The sequence below is a fragment of the Aquarana catesbeiana genome, linkage group LG06 (assembly GCF_042186555.1).
Source record: "Aquarana catesbeiana isolate 2022-GZ linkage group LG06, ASM4218655v1, whole genome shotgun sequence".
NCBI lineage: Eukaryota > Metazoa > Chordata > Amphibia > Anura > Ranidae > Aquarana > Aquarana catesbeiana.
Window position 1 is genome coordinate 266,091,355 of NC_133329.1, and position 18,639 is coordinate 266,109,993.

An 18,639-nucleotide genomic window follows, 5' to 3' on the forward strand; every position below is an offset into this window, starting at 1 on the left:
AACTTCTAATGTTGGGAAGATACTAAAGAGTTTAATAAAAGACCACATAGATGAGTTCCTGCTGGAAAAAATATTTTAAGCAACAGACAGCATGGATTTATGAAAGACAGAAGTTGACAGACAAATCTGATTTCTTTTTATGAGGTAAGTATAACCTTAGCAAAGGAGTGGCTGTGAACGTGGTATACTTTGATTTTGCAAAAGAGTTTGACACCGTTCTCCACACATGGCAAATGTGTAAGGTAAAGTCTACAGGCTTGGAAAAATTAGTTTGTACATGGATAGAAAACTGGCTAAAAGATAGAATTCCGAGAGTAGTGGTTAATGATTCTTACTCTGAATGGTCTAAGGTTATCAGTGGTGTACCCCAAAGGTCAATGTTGGGACCCCTACTTTTTAATATATTTATAAATTATATGGTCTGGGATTAAAAGTACCATTTCAGTCTTTGCAGATGACACCAAGCTATGCAGTAAAATAACGTCCTTACAGGATGTCGCCAACTTCAATGCACTGTTTCATTGGGCAACTATATGGCAAATTAGGTTTAATGTTGATAAATGTAAAGTTATGCACTTGGGGGCTAAAAATATACATGCATCATACATACTAGGGGGGGTACAACTGGGGGAAATCCATGGTGGAGAAGGATCTGGGGGTTTTGATAGATCATAAGCTTAATAATATCATGCAATGCCAAGCTACGATTTCCAAAGCGAGCAAAGTCCTATCTTATATTAAGAGAGGTATGGACTCCAGAGAGAAAGATATCATTTTGTTCCTGTACAAATCAGTAGTAAGACCTCATCTGGAATATGCAGTTCAGTTTTGGGCACCAGTTCTCAAAAAGAATATAAGAATATTGGGGAACTGGAGAAAGTGCAGAGAAGGGCAGCCAAACTGCTAAGAGGCATGCAGGAGCTCCGCTATGAGGAACTGAATTTATTCTCTCTTGAGAAGAGGAGATTAAGGGGGTATTTGATCAACATGTACAAATACATAAGGGGTCCATATAGTGAACTTCCTGTTGAGTTATTCAGTTTAAGGTCATCGCAGAGAATAAGGGGGCACTCTTTACGTCTAGAGGAAAGATTTCATCTTCAAATACGGAAAGGTTTCTTCACGGTAATGCCCCGTACACACGGTCGGATTTTCCAACGGAAAATGTGTGATAGGACCTTGTTGTCGGAAATTCCGACCCTGTGTAGGCTCCATCACACATTTTCCATCGGATTTTCCGACACACAAAGTTTGAGAGCAGGATATAAAATTTTCCGACAACAAAATCCGTTGTCGGAAATTCCGATCGTGTGTACACAAATCCGACGAACAAAGTGCCACGCATGCTCAGAATAAATAAAGAGATGAAAGCTATTGGCCACTGCCCCGTTTATAGTCCCGACGTACGTGTTTTACGTCACCGCGTTCAGAACGATCGGATTTTCCGACAACTTTGTGTGACCGTGTGTATGGAAGACAAGTTTGAGCCAACATCCGTCGGAAAAAATCCTAGGATTTTGTTGTCAGAATGTCCGAACAAAGTCCGATCGTGTGTACGGGGCATTAGAGCTGTGAAAATGTGGAACAGACTCCCTCCAGAGGTGGTTCTGGCCAGCTCAGTAGATTGCTTCAAAAAAAGCCTGGATTCTTTCCTAGGTGTACATAATATAACTGGGTATTAACATTTATAGGTAAAGTTGATCCAGGGAATATCTAATTGCCTCTCTGGGGGATCAGGAAGGAATTTTTTCCTCTGCTGTAGCAAATTGGATCATGCTTTGCTGGGATTTTTCGCCTTCCTCTGGATCAGCTGTGGGTATACTTGTGTATATGGGATTGTATGTTGTGTTTTTTTTCTATTGGTTGAGCTAGAGGGACTTGTGTCTTTTTTCAACCTAACTAACTACTAACTAACTGCTTTAACCGGCAATTGCGCGGTCATGTAATACTCTACCCATATGACATTTATATCATTCTTTTCACACAAATAGAGCTTTTCATGGTATTTGATCACCACCGTGTTTTTTTATTTTTATTATATAAACAAAAAAAGACCGAAAATTTTGAAAAAAAAAAAACAATATTTTTTTTTACTTTCTGCTATGAAAAAAAAATGTCTTCATAAACTTAGGCCAAAATATATTCTGCTACATGTCTTTTGGTAAAAAAAATCCCAATAAGTGTATATTGGTTTGCGTGAAAGTTATAGAGTCTACAAACTATGGTTTATACGCTGGAATTGTATTTATTTAATTATTTTTTTAATACTAGTTAAGGCAGCGATTTATAGTGGGACTTGGATAGTGCAGTGAGAAAGCAGTCTGCCACGAACTGACTAACTGCCACTGACTTCTCCAGTGACACTAATACAGTGATCACTGCTAATGATATACACTGTCACTGTACTAATGAAACTAGCTGGGAGGGGGTTGAGCTCTAGGGCCAATCAAGGGGTTAATTGTGTGTATAACAGTGTGTAATATGTGCTGCTTTTTACTACAGATTGACTTGTTTCTTTTCCATGCTTTGCAGGGAAAAGAAAGCGATTGTTCCCTCTGTACAGAGCCCTGTGTTGATTGTCAAAATAGGGTTCTGGGCTGTGATTCGACAGCTAATCAGCGGGGGAGCCAATCAGCGGCCCGCGATCATTCCCCACAGAGACAGAACACAGATCATGGCCATTACTATTTAAAAAAAATAAAAATAATAAAAATGCCATAAATCTATCCCCTATTTTGTAGACGCTATAACTTTTGCGCAAACCAATCAATATACGCTTATTGGGGTTTTTGATTTTTTTTTAAATGTATTGGGTGTGTTTTATAGCAGAAAGTAAAAAAACATTTTTTTTCAAAATTGTCATGTTTTATTGAATTATAGCTCAAAAAATAAAAACCGCAGGGGTGATCAAATACCACCAAAAGAAAGCTCTATTTGAGGGGAAAAAAAGGACATACATTTTATTTGGGTACAGCATTGCACGACTGTGCAATTGTCAGTTAAAGTAACGCAGTGCCGTATCGCAAAAAATGGCCTGGTCAGGAAGTGGGTAAATCCTTCCGGGGCTGAAATAGTTAAAGCGGTGTTTAACTGTCATTAAATTTTTTTATTTTTTTGCCAAATAACTTTTCTTTAGGCCATCTCAACGTTGGAGGGAAAGTATTTAAAGAGGAGGTCCAGCTCCCCCCCACGAAAAATTTTAAGTCAGCAACTACAAATACTGCAGCTGCTGACTTTTAATATATGGACACTTACCTGTCCAGGGAGCCCACAATGTCAGCACCCCAGCCGATCTTTAGATCCACTGTTGGGTGCAGCCTTCCCTATTCCTGGTAAGGGAACCCGGCAGTGAAGCCTTTAGGCTTCACAGCCGGTTCCCTACTGCGCATGCGCGAAGCACACTGCGCTTTCTAATTGGCCTAGCGGCGGAGGAAGGAGAAGGGGGGCCAAACTTCCGAGAGACGGCACCGCGGTGGCATCTCCGGAAGTGGGGAGTGGTACCTGTCAAAAACAGGTACCCGTTCCCCCCTCCCCTTGAAAGGTGCCAAATATGGCACCAGAGGGGGGCAGGAGACGGATAAGCAACATGTTGAAATTGTTAGGGACTCGCAATTCTTGCAAATGCTGCAGACAAGAAAAGGCTGCATGTGTCCTTATTTGCACCCAGATCAAACGCACCTTATTAGGACATGCTCATTCCAAAGAAACAAAGCACATTGCAAAGCAGGTCAAATGCAGCCTCTGAACTGCCATGTGTACTATTCAATTATATCAGTGGTATTTTGCTGACCTGGGTTTGACATTCATTCCAAATGCACTCCCAACACAGGGAAACAAAGTGATTTAAATTTCAAATATAATTTTTTATTAAATAGCAAACCTGTTATACTCAATGGTTTTGCACAGAGCAGCCCCCGATCCCCCTCTTCTTTGGTCTCCTTCCTGCGCTCCTGGCTCCTTCCCCTCTCTGAGTGCCCACCATAGTAAGCCACTTGCTATGGGGGTACTCGTGCAGGCTTGCTCCAGAGCCAGCTCTATGTGTCCGTAGACATACAAAGTGTGGCCTGCCCCGCTCCCTCGTCACTGGCTGTGATTGACAGCAGTGGGAGCCAGTGGTTCCCGCTGCTGTCTCTGAGCCAATGAGGAGTGGTTCCATGCAGAAGGTTTTTTGCATAGAATGCATTAAGAAAAAAAAAATCTTCAGCCTTTACATCCACTTTAAACCCTAACAATGAGGTTCTGTTATCTGGTCATTTTCAGTTAAATATACCATCGAAAACATTTTATTATAGCTGTTTAATAAGTACAAAAAAAACCTGTTGATCCTAAATCTTGCTGGCTGAAACATTCTGTGCTGTTTACGTCCGCCGCACCATTATTAGTAACATTGTTCCTAGCTGTCTCCCTCAGTCCAAGTTATTTAGATAAGGAGGGGTCCTGTAGTCCTGTCACATTTTCTTGCTTAGGTTGACAACTCTGCTTTTCCATAGATACAGTACAGTGAGCGAGCGTTGTCACACTAGGACAGAAAGTGTTACTAGCAGATTCTCCCGGCTGAAGAAGAGGAAGCAAAGCTTAAAAAAATGCGGCCACCACATCTAAATACTTTTTTAGTTCTTAAATTTTAGCTGTGCTAACTCACAAATTGACTACTAATATTTTTATATTTTAAAACAAAATCAATGGGCATATACCATACGCAAAATGTGGGCCCTTGATAGTTACTCTATAGAACCTCACTGTTAATGCCACAAGAAAAAAAAAAGGTAAAATGAAAGCAGAAACCTATGCAATAATCTTTGTGAATTGACTGTTGCATACAGAATACAAAAGAAACTGGTCTAAAATACAATCCGGACAATAAAACTTTTAGGAAAAATGAAAACAATACTATCCTTTTAATGTACTCCTCAATCCCTTGATCTCCCACCCAAACACTTCCAATTGTGAAGACCAGTCTACTGAAGCTGCTCTGCATGCCAGTTGCCTACCATTTTTGTTGTTGCCACTCTACTGAATGTCATCATGCCAGTACTGTAATTAGTACAGAACCCATGCCCACGCTATGCCAAAAAAAAAAAAAAAAAAAAAGACTATAGTTTTTAATGTAGGCTAAAATGCTTATTGCAGTAATCTATGATACTGAATGGATATTCATTTTTTTTATGAAAAAGGAGCCTCATCCTCCTCGGTTATCTGCAGAGGAAGTGCTAATGAGACAGACTAAACTGGACAACGCACCACTGAATTTATTCCAGAACCTCACAGAGATGAAATCATTTTTCATAAAGGTAACTTAATAATGAAAAACAGAAATGCATCCACTTTAAAGCTGAATTTAGGGTCATATATGAACAAATGTTTGTCTTGCTTTTCTTATTTGTTATGTTTCCATCCTTACTGTCTTCATTCATATTATCATATAGTCTTTGTCAGCTGAAAAACTGCACAGGGTTTGCTTTTATTTTCCAGGGAATTAGCGATGACATCCCAGTTGTTAAAGCCATTGTCCCAAAGAACCAAATGCGTTCCTTCATAACTCAGGGAAGTTCAGAAACGCTGGTGAGTTTTTTCCTTTGATTTGTGTTTTTAACATTTGAATTGACTATCTTAGTCTAAAGAAGTGTTTCTCAAACTTTTTGCAATCAGGGCACCCTTGAAAAGTATGTTCAGTCTCAAGGCACCCCAGTCTAAAGCTTGATTCACGTTACTAGGTCAGGGAACGTGCTGCCTTAGCAGACGGGCAGAGGGGTGTCATTATTCTTAATGGCACCCCAGTGCATTTTTGGTGTGGTGCAATTTTAAAGAATGAGTTAGGAACTTCTTTCCTTGTGTTTCTATGGGTAGGGAAGCCCTTTGAAATGATTCGGCTGCCCTACACACAGCATGCAGTTGCACAGATGTGAACCAAGGGCTTTTTCACATGTGCAGAGGGGGTGCAACGGGAGCATTTTTACCACCCCCAACTGCTCCCACTTTAGCTGCAGTGGGGGACATACATATGCTGTGGGCACAGCTGGAAGTATACCTCCAGGTGAATGGGGCTGCACTGCAACTGCAGTTGCGGCATGGTGATGCTACATTTAGGGGGTTAAAACAGGCATGAGGTGGCAACATATCGCCTCTTCAGCGCCTGTCAAATGCCTCTGAAAATGGTCCAAGCAGGGATCGTTTTCAGAGGAGTGACGATCCTTGCCACTGTTATGAACGAGCCCTAAAAAGCATACATACAAACACACGCACATGTACATACGCATACAGTATATACATACATACACACACACAAATCCTCTTTAAAAACTGCAGTACTGTACACTACACTACAGTACTGCACTGCCTAGTACTGCCCTGTAGGGGGAGGCGGAGGGCTCAGGACTCAGGAAGTCACCTTCCCATTCCACTGCTGAAGTGAATTCACTGTGTTTTTTGAAATCACAAGCCTTAGAGAAATAATAAATGATCCTATTGATTTTGTAGAGTCTATGATAGCTGCACAAATTCATATCAAAATACATAAATTTACAGTATATCAATTTATCAGTGTATTCTGACAGCCCCAGGTGCAGCTGTCCGAATATCCTGTTCCATCGATAGGGATTCCTTCATCCACCTTGTTTGTGTGGATGGAGGAATCTGCTTTTTTCCCCATCTCCCAGCGCCTCAGTGATGGTGGATCTGGAAGTACTAATGACTTTGCAATTTCGACTTTATTTACACACAGAAGTGTATCAGTAAACATGAGAATCGTGTTCCCTGATATCCCTGGTTGCTGTTTTGAACAGAGAAGTACATAGACAGGCAGCAAGACAGGTGGCAGTCTCCATGCTGGAGGGTATGTGAATGGGTGGGCGGGTGGGCACCCTTTTCATCATTTTATCAGGGGGCCGCCCAATGTACAGCAATGATGTATAGCACACATCTTTGCCACTCAAATGGCTAAAAGGACTTGTGAAAATAAAGGGGAGGTATAAGCGGAGGTATAAGATCTTCACATGAAAACACTGGATACATTTTGACCTGTGGACTTGGCATGCCTTATCTACATCAAAGGTGTGCCCAGTATTGTATTTTCCATTGGTCTGACTTTTTTTGCTTTTACTTCATAGCATACTGGTATTGTCCCATGTATGGATGTTCATGTATCTGCTATCTTTCTACTTAGTATCAGTGTTCATTTGGCAGAAGGTTCCCTTGGAGGGGGGGGGGGGGGGGCTTGATGCTTTATGATCATACTTGCATTTGATTTTCATTATGTTACATTTTGACCATGTGTTTAAGACCCCTTTCACACTGTGCCACCACTGGCATCAGCGGTAAAGCGGCGCTATTTTTAGCGCCGCTTTACCAACGTTTTAGCGGCACAATTCTGCCGCTAGCGGGGGCAGTTTTAACCCCCCCCTAGCGGCCGAAAAGGGGTTAAATCTGCCCTCAAAGCGCCGCCAGAGCGGCGGTATTGCAGCGCTGCCCCATTGATTTCAATGGGGAGCAGCGGTGGAGGAGCGGTGAGTTCATCGCTCCTTCACCGCTCCAAAGAAGCTGCTGGCAGGACTTTTTCTGACGCCCTGCCAGCGCACCGCTCCAGTGTGAAAGCCCTCGGGTACTTTCAGGTATGGGGGGGTGCCATGTTACACTGATCAGTAATGGCAGACCCCATAATTCATTAGTAAGCACTTTTAGGGTTGAAAATATTTTTATTGGTAGGATAAGCAGATCATTCAAAGACATAATTGACATATTGTTTACAGAAAAGCGGCAAATAGCAAGCCAAATGGCTATTGCCCACAGCAATGCTTGCGCCTAAGATTTCGTATATAGTCATATAATCACTTTATGTCAAACAGTAAAGAAGTTTGAGGAGGAAGGAAAGAAGAAGAGAGAAAGGAGTAAGAGAGGAGAAGGGTGGGAAGTGGATCTGCTGGGAGAGACTGGGAGAGAAGGACATCAACTCAATAGGTGAGGATCATCCTCTGATTTTGGGTAGAAATCAGGGTAGAGGGGAAGCTGTGCTCTGAGAGACAGGAAGCATTTCAGCCAGGGTGTTTGAGGAGGAGAAGCGCCGCCAGGCAGACCACAAATCTGTATATTTTTCTTATGTGTTATTGTCTAGCGCCAACATCTCCTCCATGCGCATGATGTCATTCATCGTGGAGACCTAGAGAGATAGTGGGGGAGTGATGGTTATTTTCCAAAAAAGGGGAATGAGTTGTCGGGCCGCCGATAGAAAAAAGCCCAATAAGCACCGTTTTTGGGACGTTATTGATCCCGGAAATATGAAAAGAAGGGCTATCTCAGGGGTCAATTGCAGAGATTTATCATATACCTGAAATACCTGTTTCCAGAATGGTCGAATCTGACCACACTCCCACCAGGCATGAAGATATGTGCCTGTGGCTGCAGTACAACGCCAGCAGGTAGACGAGGTAGATGGGAGTATTTTTTGTAGAGTAGCAGGGTCCCTGTACCATCTAGACATGATCTTGAAGTTATTTTCTTGTGAGTAGCAAGAGATGGAGGACTTGTGTGCAAAGTGGAATGCAATCTGCCAATCCGCTCTGGATAGTAAGCACTTTTAGAGCACACTCGCTAAAGGGTGCTAAAGTGTCTCACCAGATTAGATCTAGTTTAACCCCTTCCCGCCGAGCGTACGCAGATGTGCGTACTCGGCCTTCCGGGGTTATACCGGGATGATGCCCGCAGCTGCAGGCATCATCCCAGTACTATTTTATAGAGCAGGCGATCGGCTTTCCTGTTCGGCTGTTATACCGGAGGAGCAGGAGGGGACGTCCCCCCATCCCGCCACTCTTACCGGGCCTCCCGTTCCATCGGGAGGCCTGATGACCAATTGGCCGCCTCCGGCGGCTGGGGACGTGCTGGAACGAAGCTTCGTTCCAGCCTCCTAATCGTGAACACGGAAGCAACGTCATGATGTCACTTCCCGTTTACTCGGCTGCCAATGGCGCCCATTTTTAAAAAATACACAGTATTCAGAATCGCTGAAAACGGCAATCTGAATATTTTGAAGTGCAAAGGAGGGATTGGTCTTTTAGACCTCCGATCCCTCCATAAAGAGTACCTGTCACCACCTACTACTGTCACAAGGGATGTTTACATTCTTTGTGACAGCAATAAAAGTCATCAAAAAATTTTTATTTTTTTTTAAACACAATTTATAAAAATAAATAAAATAAATAAGAAAAAAAATTTTTTAAAGCACCCCCGTCCCTGCGAGCTCGCGCAGCAAAGAAAACGCATATGGAAGTCGCGCCCGCATATGTAAACGGTGTTCAAATCACATATGTGAGATATCGCCGCGATCGTCAGAGCGAGAGCAATAATTCTAGCACTAGACCTCCTCTGTAACACTAACCTGGTAACCGTAAAAAAAATTTAAAGCGTCGCCTATGGAGATTTTTAGGTACCGTCGCCATTCCACGAGTTCGTGCAATTATAAAGCGTGATATGTTTGGTATCTATTTACTCGGCGTAACATAATCTTTCACATTATACAAAAAAATTGGGGTAACTTTACTGTTTGGTTTTTTAAAATTCATGAAAGTGTCCCTTTTCCCAAAAATTTGCATTTAAAACACCGCTGCACAAATACCATGTGATATAAAATATTGCAACAATCGCCATTTTATTCTCTAGATTCTCTGCTAAAAAAAATATATATATAATGTTTGGGACTCTATTTTCTCTATTTTCTAGCAAAAAATATGGATTTTAACTTGTAAACACAAAATTTCAAAAATAGGCTTAGTCATGAAAGGGTTAAAACTAAAAGAACCTCAAAATGTTTTACAGTTTGTTGTAACGTTTTTTTTTAACAGATCTGGTTTTCTTTGTGTTTTTCTGTTAAGGTGACAATAAATCTAAATTTGATTATTGGAACTCACGGATGGTTGCCTTATGACAAGAGTATTTCCAATTATTTCACCTTTACCAAGGATCAGACTGTGACTAATCAAAAGTAAGTGAACTATGCGACCATTTGATTATGGCAGAATTACCTGGCCATTGCTGTTTATGAACAATTATAAAATAATAAATGTTCCCTCTTTAATGATTCTAAAATAACAACACATTAAAAATGGCATTAATTTTACCTGTTATTTCCTCCTAATGACAGAACCCAGCGCTTTGTGTCCGGTCCATTCGCCCCTGGCCTTGAGGTTACCTCCAAGCTGTTTGTGGTGTCTCATGATGGAAAAGTGCTGTTCAGTGGAGGCCACTGGGATAACAGTATTAGAGTGACATCACTGACAAAGGGCAAAGTGATTGGACAACACATTCGTCACATGGGTGAGCGTTAGCAGCCAGTTTAATAGGCTTGTTAAAAAAAAAACACCACTCCAGTTAGCCACAAAGGCTATCATTTTTCAGTTATTCTTTTCACATTCTTGTGTTAGAAAACATTTTCCATAAGGCTTCATTCACATTAGCACGTCTCCAAAGTCACATTATTTCCAGTGCTACTGTAATGCGACTTTTGGTGCAACTTTCTTCCGGCTTTACATTTTTCTGGACAAAAGTCACACCAAAGTTGTGCAGGCACCTTTTCAAAATCACTCTGATCCCCACTGTGTAGGTGCATGGCTGATCCGTGTCTTCTCCGCCTATGCAGAGCAGACATACACAGCCCGCTCTCCTCTATGGGAGGATGTAATAAGTCCAACCGTGTGAAAGGGCTCTAAAACTTTGGAAGGTAACTGGAGAACAGTGGTGGCTGGTGTGTTTTTTTGTTTGGGGGCCGGAAAACAACCGAGCCCCCCCCCCCCCCCCCCCCCGCGCTGTCTGCCTGTCGGTCCACTGGCACTTACCCCATCTAGGCGAGGGCATTGGACATTGGCAGGCATCCGAGGAGCGGCGGGGATCGGGCATCCAGACATCGGTCAGCGTCTCTCCTCCCCTCCTCTTAGGCATCCAATAGGATCGCCTGTCCTTTCAGCTAATCGTGTGACGGGTATTAGACCCGCTTTCGAGCTGGCTGGGAGGAGGATCAGTGTTGCAACAGTGAATATTCATTTGCTGTTGCAACACAACTGGGTGGGCTCCAGACGCAATGCTCTGCGTCCCAAGCCCACTCTATTTTGAAGCCTATTAGAGCCTCTGGCTCTAATCCGGTGCTTCAGAAAAAAACCCCGCCGCTGTAATTCATGCGCCTGGCATTCTGAAAGATGTGTTGTCTAACTTTGGCAGGCTGTAGACAGTGAGGCTGGATGCTGCACCTGCCCCTCTTGGTAAAACACTGAGAGGGGCACATAGTAGTTAGACTCTCCTGTGTCCAACGGACCTTAAAGAGGAAGTAACATCTTCCTCTTTATTTGTACCTACAGTTAAGCCTATAATAAGGTTTACCTGTAGGTACTGTAAACATCTCCTAAACTTGCACTGTTTAGGAGATATTTACTATATACGCTGTGGCCTACATCATCGGCGCATGCGCACTAAAGTAACAACCCGCTTGTGCCGTTTCTTTAGGACCCTGCGTGACCGGCGGCACGGGTGCCTAAGGTCAATATTTCATAATGAGCTGGTATGCAATCTTTTTTTTGTGGGGGGGGGGTGGTAGTTTACAACCTCTTTAGCGGTAATAAACCCAAAAGCAAACATTTTTTTATATTGCAGATTACCAAATCTTAGTTATGATGGCTGTAGTTTTTTTAGGCTTTCTTTCCTTTATAGGAGGTGTGTTACTGGCCAGATCACCAGGTGATAACAGATAGGAAAAAGGCCTTGAAAAAATAATGCAGCCACCACATCTAAGTATTTGTAATCTGAGGTATATTACATCTTTGGTTTTGGGTTATATACCACTTTAAGGACATACAATGGCTATTTAGTGTTTTCTTAGCTTAAAGTTTGCCTTTGTTTTATCTGTCTGATAGACATTGTGACCTGTCTTGCTACGGATTACTGTGGTATACATCTCATATCTGGGTCTCGAGATACAACGTGTATGATCTGGCAAATCTCACAGCAAGTGAGTAACATTTCTTTCTATTCAGTATTTTTTTGTTGACTGGATTTCTATTTTGCTCAGTTTAGAAAACATCTAATATAGGCTGGCTAAAAAAAATCCAAATCATGCCACAATCCAGAAATGCCTCTACTAAATCTTGGTATAGATTCACAACCTAAAGGGTGTAGAGGTAGAGACCCTCAGGCACTTACTGTAGTTAAAATCTGAAAACGTGTAACCTAGGAAGAGTTCCTCAGGCACTCATGTAGTTAGAATGTGAAAACGTGTAGCCTGCCCATTCCCCTCCTCTGAAGTTGGCCACAAATGTAGATGTTCAATGGATTGTTTTGGTAGACTCCCATAAAAATCTGGTAGCTATAAGACATACAACAAATCAGATTGCAAGGTTTATGGTCAGTTTAAGTGACATGACCAAATGATTAATGGGAAAAAAATGTCCAGATGATTGTTTCAAATAAGTTTTAGTAATTCCATAGATGTATTGTACATTAATTGTCTGTAAGAGGGACGGTTTGGGCACTACATTGTAGATGGCAAGAAAACTAACATAATAGGAGTAGTATACATGGGAAAAAGTCCTGTACAGATATCTGTAAGGCCCTTTCAGACAGGATGGACTCCTTCCTAATCAGCAGGGGATCCATTCACAGATCCTCTGCTGATCCGGACCAGAGCGAGTGGATGACACATCTGTGTCCGCTCAGTTTCTGCAGAGTAGACACAGACAGAGCCCACTCTGCTCAATGGGCGTCCCGATGTAAATAGACAACTACGCTCTGATCCGCCTAAACCGAAGACGACAGATCCTCTTTCATATTTTTTTTTTTTTTTTTTTTTGCGGACCGGATTGGACCTGGAGATAGGTGGGTGTAAGCAGACACAAGTCCCTTTACACTCACCTGTCCATGGGGATGAACAGACCATCTGATCAGGTCCACCTGAAAAATTGACAGGCAGACCAGATGTGAAAGGGGTCTCAATCAAGTCTTGAAATTTTTTTGCTTCTGTGTGGTGACAATTGACCATATAGACAATTTTTGTACCTGCTAATTGTTATTTTTTTCTTTCTTCAGGGTGCTGTTGCTGGTGACCTGTCGGCCAAACCTTTGCAGATCTTGTACGGACACACAGATGAAATCTCTAGTGTTGCCATTAGCACTGAGCTAGACATGGCTGTTTCTGGTGCCAGAGTAAGATTTTTTTTAATAGCTGTTTAAAACCCAAATTAACTTTTAGTTTAAAAGATAAGTTCACCTTTTTTAGCATGTTACATGGTACACCCATATTCAGGGTGTAACATGTTATGAAAGGACCAGCCTCCACTGTGACAGCTAGTGGGGGATCTTCAATGCTGTCAAATTTGTGAAAAAATGCAGTCTGTCCGGCCGCGTCACTCATTTACAGTCCTCTGTAAATGGAAAATTACAAGGCCCGACAGCCTTAGCAGCTGTTGGCTTGTAGTTCCTAATGAACTACCACGGCGCTGTGGTAGTTCATTGATTCTTCCTGTCAGCATGTTTCGGCTTGCTCGTACGAAGTGACAGGTCTGCTGGAGACCTGCATGACATCAGCGATCTGCTGGTTGCTGGTGCAATGCTTTACAGTCTCCTGCAACAAAAAATTATAAATGCACATTTTTTTACCTGCAAAAAAATGTGCATTTATTATTTTTTGTCAAAAGGTGAACTTATCCTTTAAATTTGCTTAACATATTTAAGAGCATCAAAACAAAAGGTCCCCTAAGTTTTACAGTCTGAAAAAGAAAGCCTCTCCCTGCCAGTATACTAAAGAAATAGACCCTTGCTCTCTATGTGGAAGCAGTGGTCTCTCTGCAGGTATGACACACATCTGCTCCTAAAGTTCTGCAATCAGCGAGGTTCATGCTCCCTACTGACTGGTTAGCTCTAGCTCTTACTCACAGATGCTTTCCAAAGAAAATGAACTGTAACACTTTGAGAATCTTTTGCTCTGATGCATCTGAAATGTTTTTAGCTGAAAGTCACCATTTACTTGATTTTTAATAAATCAATCATTTAGATATTTTACTAAGCACATGATCCATTTTCACACCCTGGTGTACTAAAAGAAAATTTAATTCATTTTGCCTTTGTGACAGGATGGAATAGTGATTATCCATACAATCCGACGAGGCCAGTACATGAGGACACTAAAGCCACCAAGCGATAGTTCCCTTGTCATGACTATTCCCAATTTAGCTGTGTCCTGGGATGGACATATTGTCATCCACAGCAGCCTGGAAGGCAAAGGAACCCTTAAGGTACGTTATTATGTATTAACAATAAAAGAGGAACTTAACACCAATTAATGCAGTTATGTATTGATTATAAAACCAATAAAGTTATTTCCTAAATTCACATTAGCACCTAAAAAATAGGATTTTCGCACATATCGTAAAATACTTTTAATGGCGTTCATTGAGGGACACACATGGATGAAAGAATCCTCTCCGCTGTTATTGTATTCTGACAGCGGAACGCCTCTGCTGCCAGAATACACTGATCAGTGCTGCAGCCGATTTGCATGCATGTGCCAATCAAACACAAATGCAGGAATGTATAGATCTGTGAGCATGTTTCAATTTGACCTTCATATTCCAAACATGAATAATCTGTCCATTTAATGAACAAATAATACCATAGTAGCACATATACCCCTAAACATGAAATAATTATACTGAATCAGTGCCTTCTCTTCACGTATATCATATTCATGTACTTATCCATTATTACAAACATCCCAATACAAAAAAGACAAATACCGTATTCATTGGCGTATAACACGCACAGGCGTATAACTCGCACTCTAATTTTAAGAGGCAAGTTTCAGGAAAAAAAACCTTCCACAGCCCCCTGCACAGCACTCGGGCCCCCTGCACATTACACAGCCCCCTGCACAGCACACGGATCCCTTTCCCTGCACACTACACTGACTTCTTTCATTATAAAGCCCTCCTGCACTCCCAGGAGACCCCCAGTCTCCTGGGACAGCGCTGCCAGCATACTTTAAAAAATTAAAAAAATATTACTGGCAGCACTTTCTCATATACCGCTCCTCCTGTATATCATTGTAAATAAAAGCTTCTATATATCTCAATTAACGCTGCTCTCTCGTGGACATGGTTGTCACGGAACGTCCCACACTCCGCTTGAGTGCTTCCGTCAGTATACTGCTTCCTAAGTTCTGGAACACGAGCCCAATGGATCTGGCTATAGGAACCCCCAAGAACTAGACAACACCAGTCTTGGAGTACATCAGAACTAACTCTTTATTTGAGATCTCACACACATTTATACAGCAGGCTGACTCAAAGCTAACCTAATTAACATGAGCTAATTTACTAAAACATTTACCCAGACCAGATGACAGACTTGTGGGCACCGAGCTTCACACAGTAGTATAAACACAATAGCTGGAGCTAATTACAATTAACAATACAAACAACAATCTCCCCCCTCCTCAGCCTATTCATCAACAGTTCGTCTCCTTGCCAGTGCTGGTGGCTAATGTGATCAGCTCACTCAATTAACATAAACACAGGTAGTTGGAGTTGATGACACCAGCATCTCCTCACAGGATGTGTCCCAACAGTATAATTCAGTCTTATCATTCTAATATGGCATATAAAGGGTTCCCAGAGACTGTGTGTTTTGGGGGGACATGGAGTTGAATCCAAAGTAACACCAACCCCAGGGTCCATAATCAAAAGGCAACAGGCTTGCATTCAGTCCTCTCCAACAGCCTCTGTCCCGGCTAGGTCTGTCACAATGGTCATGTGACTCTCCTCTGCTGTTTCATTAATAGTCACATGACTGCTCTCCTCCAATCAAAAGCTAAACTCGAGGAGGAGGCAGAGCGGGTGGAGGAGAGCGGCCAGAACAAGTGGCGTTACTTGAGGTATTACAAGCTACCATTTACATGGAGAGTGACACAGGAGGAGCGGTATATGAGAAAGAGCTGTCGGTAATATTTTCCTAACTTTTTTAAGTATGGCAGCGCTGTCCCAGGGCCAGGAGAGGCGCGGCAGCCGGTCCCGACACCCTCCCATAGGTGGCACCCGGGGTGGACCAACCCAATCCCCGCCCCCGCTGGTAAAAAAAAAAAAAATTGTGTTATATGCCTATAAATACGGTAATTACGATGTTTGAAATACTGGATAATATATGAATATGATATAGTTGGGGAAACTGATTCAGCATTATCTTGAGTGGCAGCGGTTTAATGTTTAGGGCCACATCTGTTACTGTGATATAATTTGTTCATTATGAATAAGCATATTTAAACATCAGATTATTCATGTTTGGAATATGAAGTTTGAATTGAAAAGTGCCCGCACATCTATATATTCTTGTTAAGGTTCCACCTTAGATTAGGTGTGGTATAGCTTCTATTGGAACGCCCAGTAGGGGTCATGGAACACCTTTGGGACCACTCCCCTGGGTCAAGGCTTTACTGGCTAAAGGAAATCTGCCTGATAATTATCTGGAATTTACATGGCTAACCAGAACAGTATCTAGTCTACCTCCTGTGCTGTGGGAAGACCTATGGTACCTCACTGATGGTTGATGTATGCCAGTGGTGTGGCCAGTTGCCAGTTGGTCTGACTAAATTTGGATTGGGTGACCCTCCAGTGGAATGGCTCAATGCTGTAGAGACATTGAAACTGGAGACGGAAAGTTGAATGGGAGCTGGGACTCCTCCAGGACTCAGGATTCCTTCACAACCCCTATGCTGGCATCTGTCATGAGGGTCCTCCAAAAGATGAGAAGGAAAGACTTTCCAAATCCAGAGCAAGATTTCTGAGCCACCAAGCAAGGGGCAACCTAGTACTCGGTGAAAGACAAATTGGTCTGTACAGAGATTGAATTAACTTGCCCTATGTCAACAGAATGTTGTGTAGTAGAGGCCTGGAGTGAAACTGGGCACATGGAACTGTCTGAAAGAGGCTACCATCTCACCCAGGACTCTCCTGCACAGAGTTGGATGACTCTTAAGACTATAGAGTCTAAAGTTTCTCTTGTGGAAGATGCACTCTAGCCTGAGCGTGTCCATGACTAGACCCAGGTACTTTAAGCGATGCAAGCAAGAAGCAGCAGCAGGGAAATGCTTCCTCAGTGCTATGTGGAGGGAAAGAGAATGGAACGCGAGTGCAGGCGACACTCCACTATGTAGATGACTTGAGAAAAGTCTGTACCAAGCTCTTCAGCGTTTTCCATAAATCTGAAGGCCTAGAGGCTGGGTCACATGATATTTGCTGGAGGGAAGGATCATCCACTTGGAACTTTGACCCTGCCTTTAACATAGTTTATCTGACCAATTGCCTAGGCCTTCAGCCATATGGCAAGCACTGTAGAGGATCTGGAGAGAAACAGATTTGCCAGAAAAAATAAGAATGCGAGTCCTTGTGTTATTCTTTTCTTTCTCGAACAGCACGGGACACAGAGCCTCAGTAATTACTGATGGGTTATATAGGTATCACTGGTGATTGGACACTGGCACACCCTATCAGGAAGTTCAACCCCCTATATAATCCCTCCCCCTTGCAGGGATACCTCAGCTTTTACGCCAGTGTCTTAGGTGATGGACGTGTAAAGATGTCCTGTGCTGAGCTCCAAAGGGAATATCCTAAGATCCTATACTGGGGCAAGCCAGGCGAACCGGATCCATTCAAAGTGTCTTTTCATGGCCGAATTGAATGGTACCCGGGCCTCGTGTCCGAAGAAACGAGGTTTTACCCGTAATGCTTCTCTTTTTAGAGAGCTGGACCCCGCAGATCAGAAAATGGCTTTAAACTTCCTAATTTCTGGCGAGGTGCTTTACGGTCCCAGAACTGTTGGATCCCCCTATTCGTAGGGGGCCCCAGTCTCTGATGTTTTTTTCCAACGGAGCCCACCGTGAGAGGTGAAGATTGGGTCTGTGTAAACAGCACCCTGCAGCTGGATAAGGTAAGAGGAGATTCCACAGAATTTTTGAGTTCTAGTGTATTTTCTCCTTTAAGGTAAATGCATGCTATGCCTATTGTGACCACCGGGGGCTGCCAAGAGCACAAACCTGCACATGCTGACTGTCTGTCTCAGTGTTTTTTCATCGCTGTTTATGTCCCAGCGTCTCAAGCTGGCTGCAAGGTAAGATGGAAGGGGGGATTTCTCATGTTTGAATGTTCCCCCCCAGGCTAGAGAGGGGCCACAGGGGTCTAGAAAGTGGTTATACCACCCGGGCTCTGCGGCCTAATGGCCACCATCTCTGAAGATAGCCGTTTAGGCAGATCTTGCTACCAGCCTCTCTCTCCCCCCTCCCCCTCCCCCAGCCTTTCTCCAGAAGCATGACACGAGAGTCGGCCAGTGCGGGAAGCACTCGTTTTTTTCAAAACTCGAGGGGGGGGGGCGGTAGAGGAGGGGGCGGGACGTCAGCACAGGTGCTTAGACTCCCACTCAGGCCAGCTGCAGGCTATTAAAGGCACTCTGTACAGGTGCACACAGCCTTCGGAAGAGACACAGAGCTGACGGTCGCATGTAAGGTGGGACACAGGCATTCTCCTAGGCAGCATTTACTGAAGTAACACCAGACTGAGCATTGGGTAGCAAGGCTTTTAGCAGACTACATCGCTCAGCGGGCAGTGTTCATTTGTATACCTCACA

At 43.0% G+C, this 18,639-nt stretch overlaps 1 protein-coding gene across 6 annotated transcripts in view; it reads left to right on the forward strand.

The window, feature by feature from the left end:
* The window catches only part of NBEAL1 (neurobeachin like 1), a 371,002-nt gene that overhangs the window by 326,110 nt on the left and 26,253 nt on the right, over positions 1 to 18,639 (forward strand). For 5 of the 6 annotated variants that reach the window (XR_012244983.1, XM_073633306.1, XM_073633307.1 and 2 more), the window contains 7 exons: positions 5,175 to 5,291; positions 5,473 to 5,562; positions 9,861 to 9,970; positions 10,130 to 10,302; positions 11,889 to 11,983; positions 13,057 to 13,173; positions 14,100 to 14,261. Coding sequence is in view for 5 of the 6 variants with exons in the window: in XM_073633306.1 (XP_073489407.1) it covers positions 5,175 to 5,291; positions 5,473 to 5,562; positions 9,861 to 9,970; positions 10,130 to 10,302; positions 11,889 to 11,983; positions 13,057 to 13,173; positions 14,100 to 14,261 (864 nt within the window). In the remaining variant the exon portion in view is untranslated. Of the gene's footprint in view, positions 1 to 5,174; positions 5,292 to 5,472; positions 5,563 to 7,841; positions 7,968 to 9,860; positions 9,971 to 10,129; positions 10,303 to 11,888; positions 11,984 to 13,056; positions 13,174 to 14,099; positions 14,262 to 18,639 lie in introns of those variants that run through there. The other variant, XM_073633309.1, reaches the window with a different exon arrangement.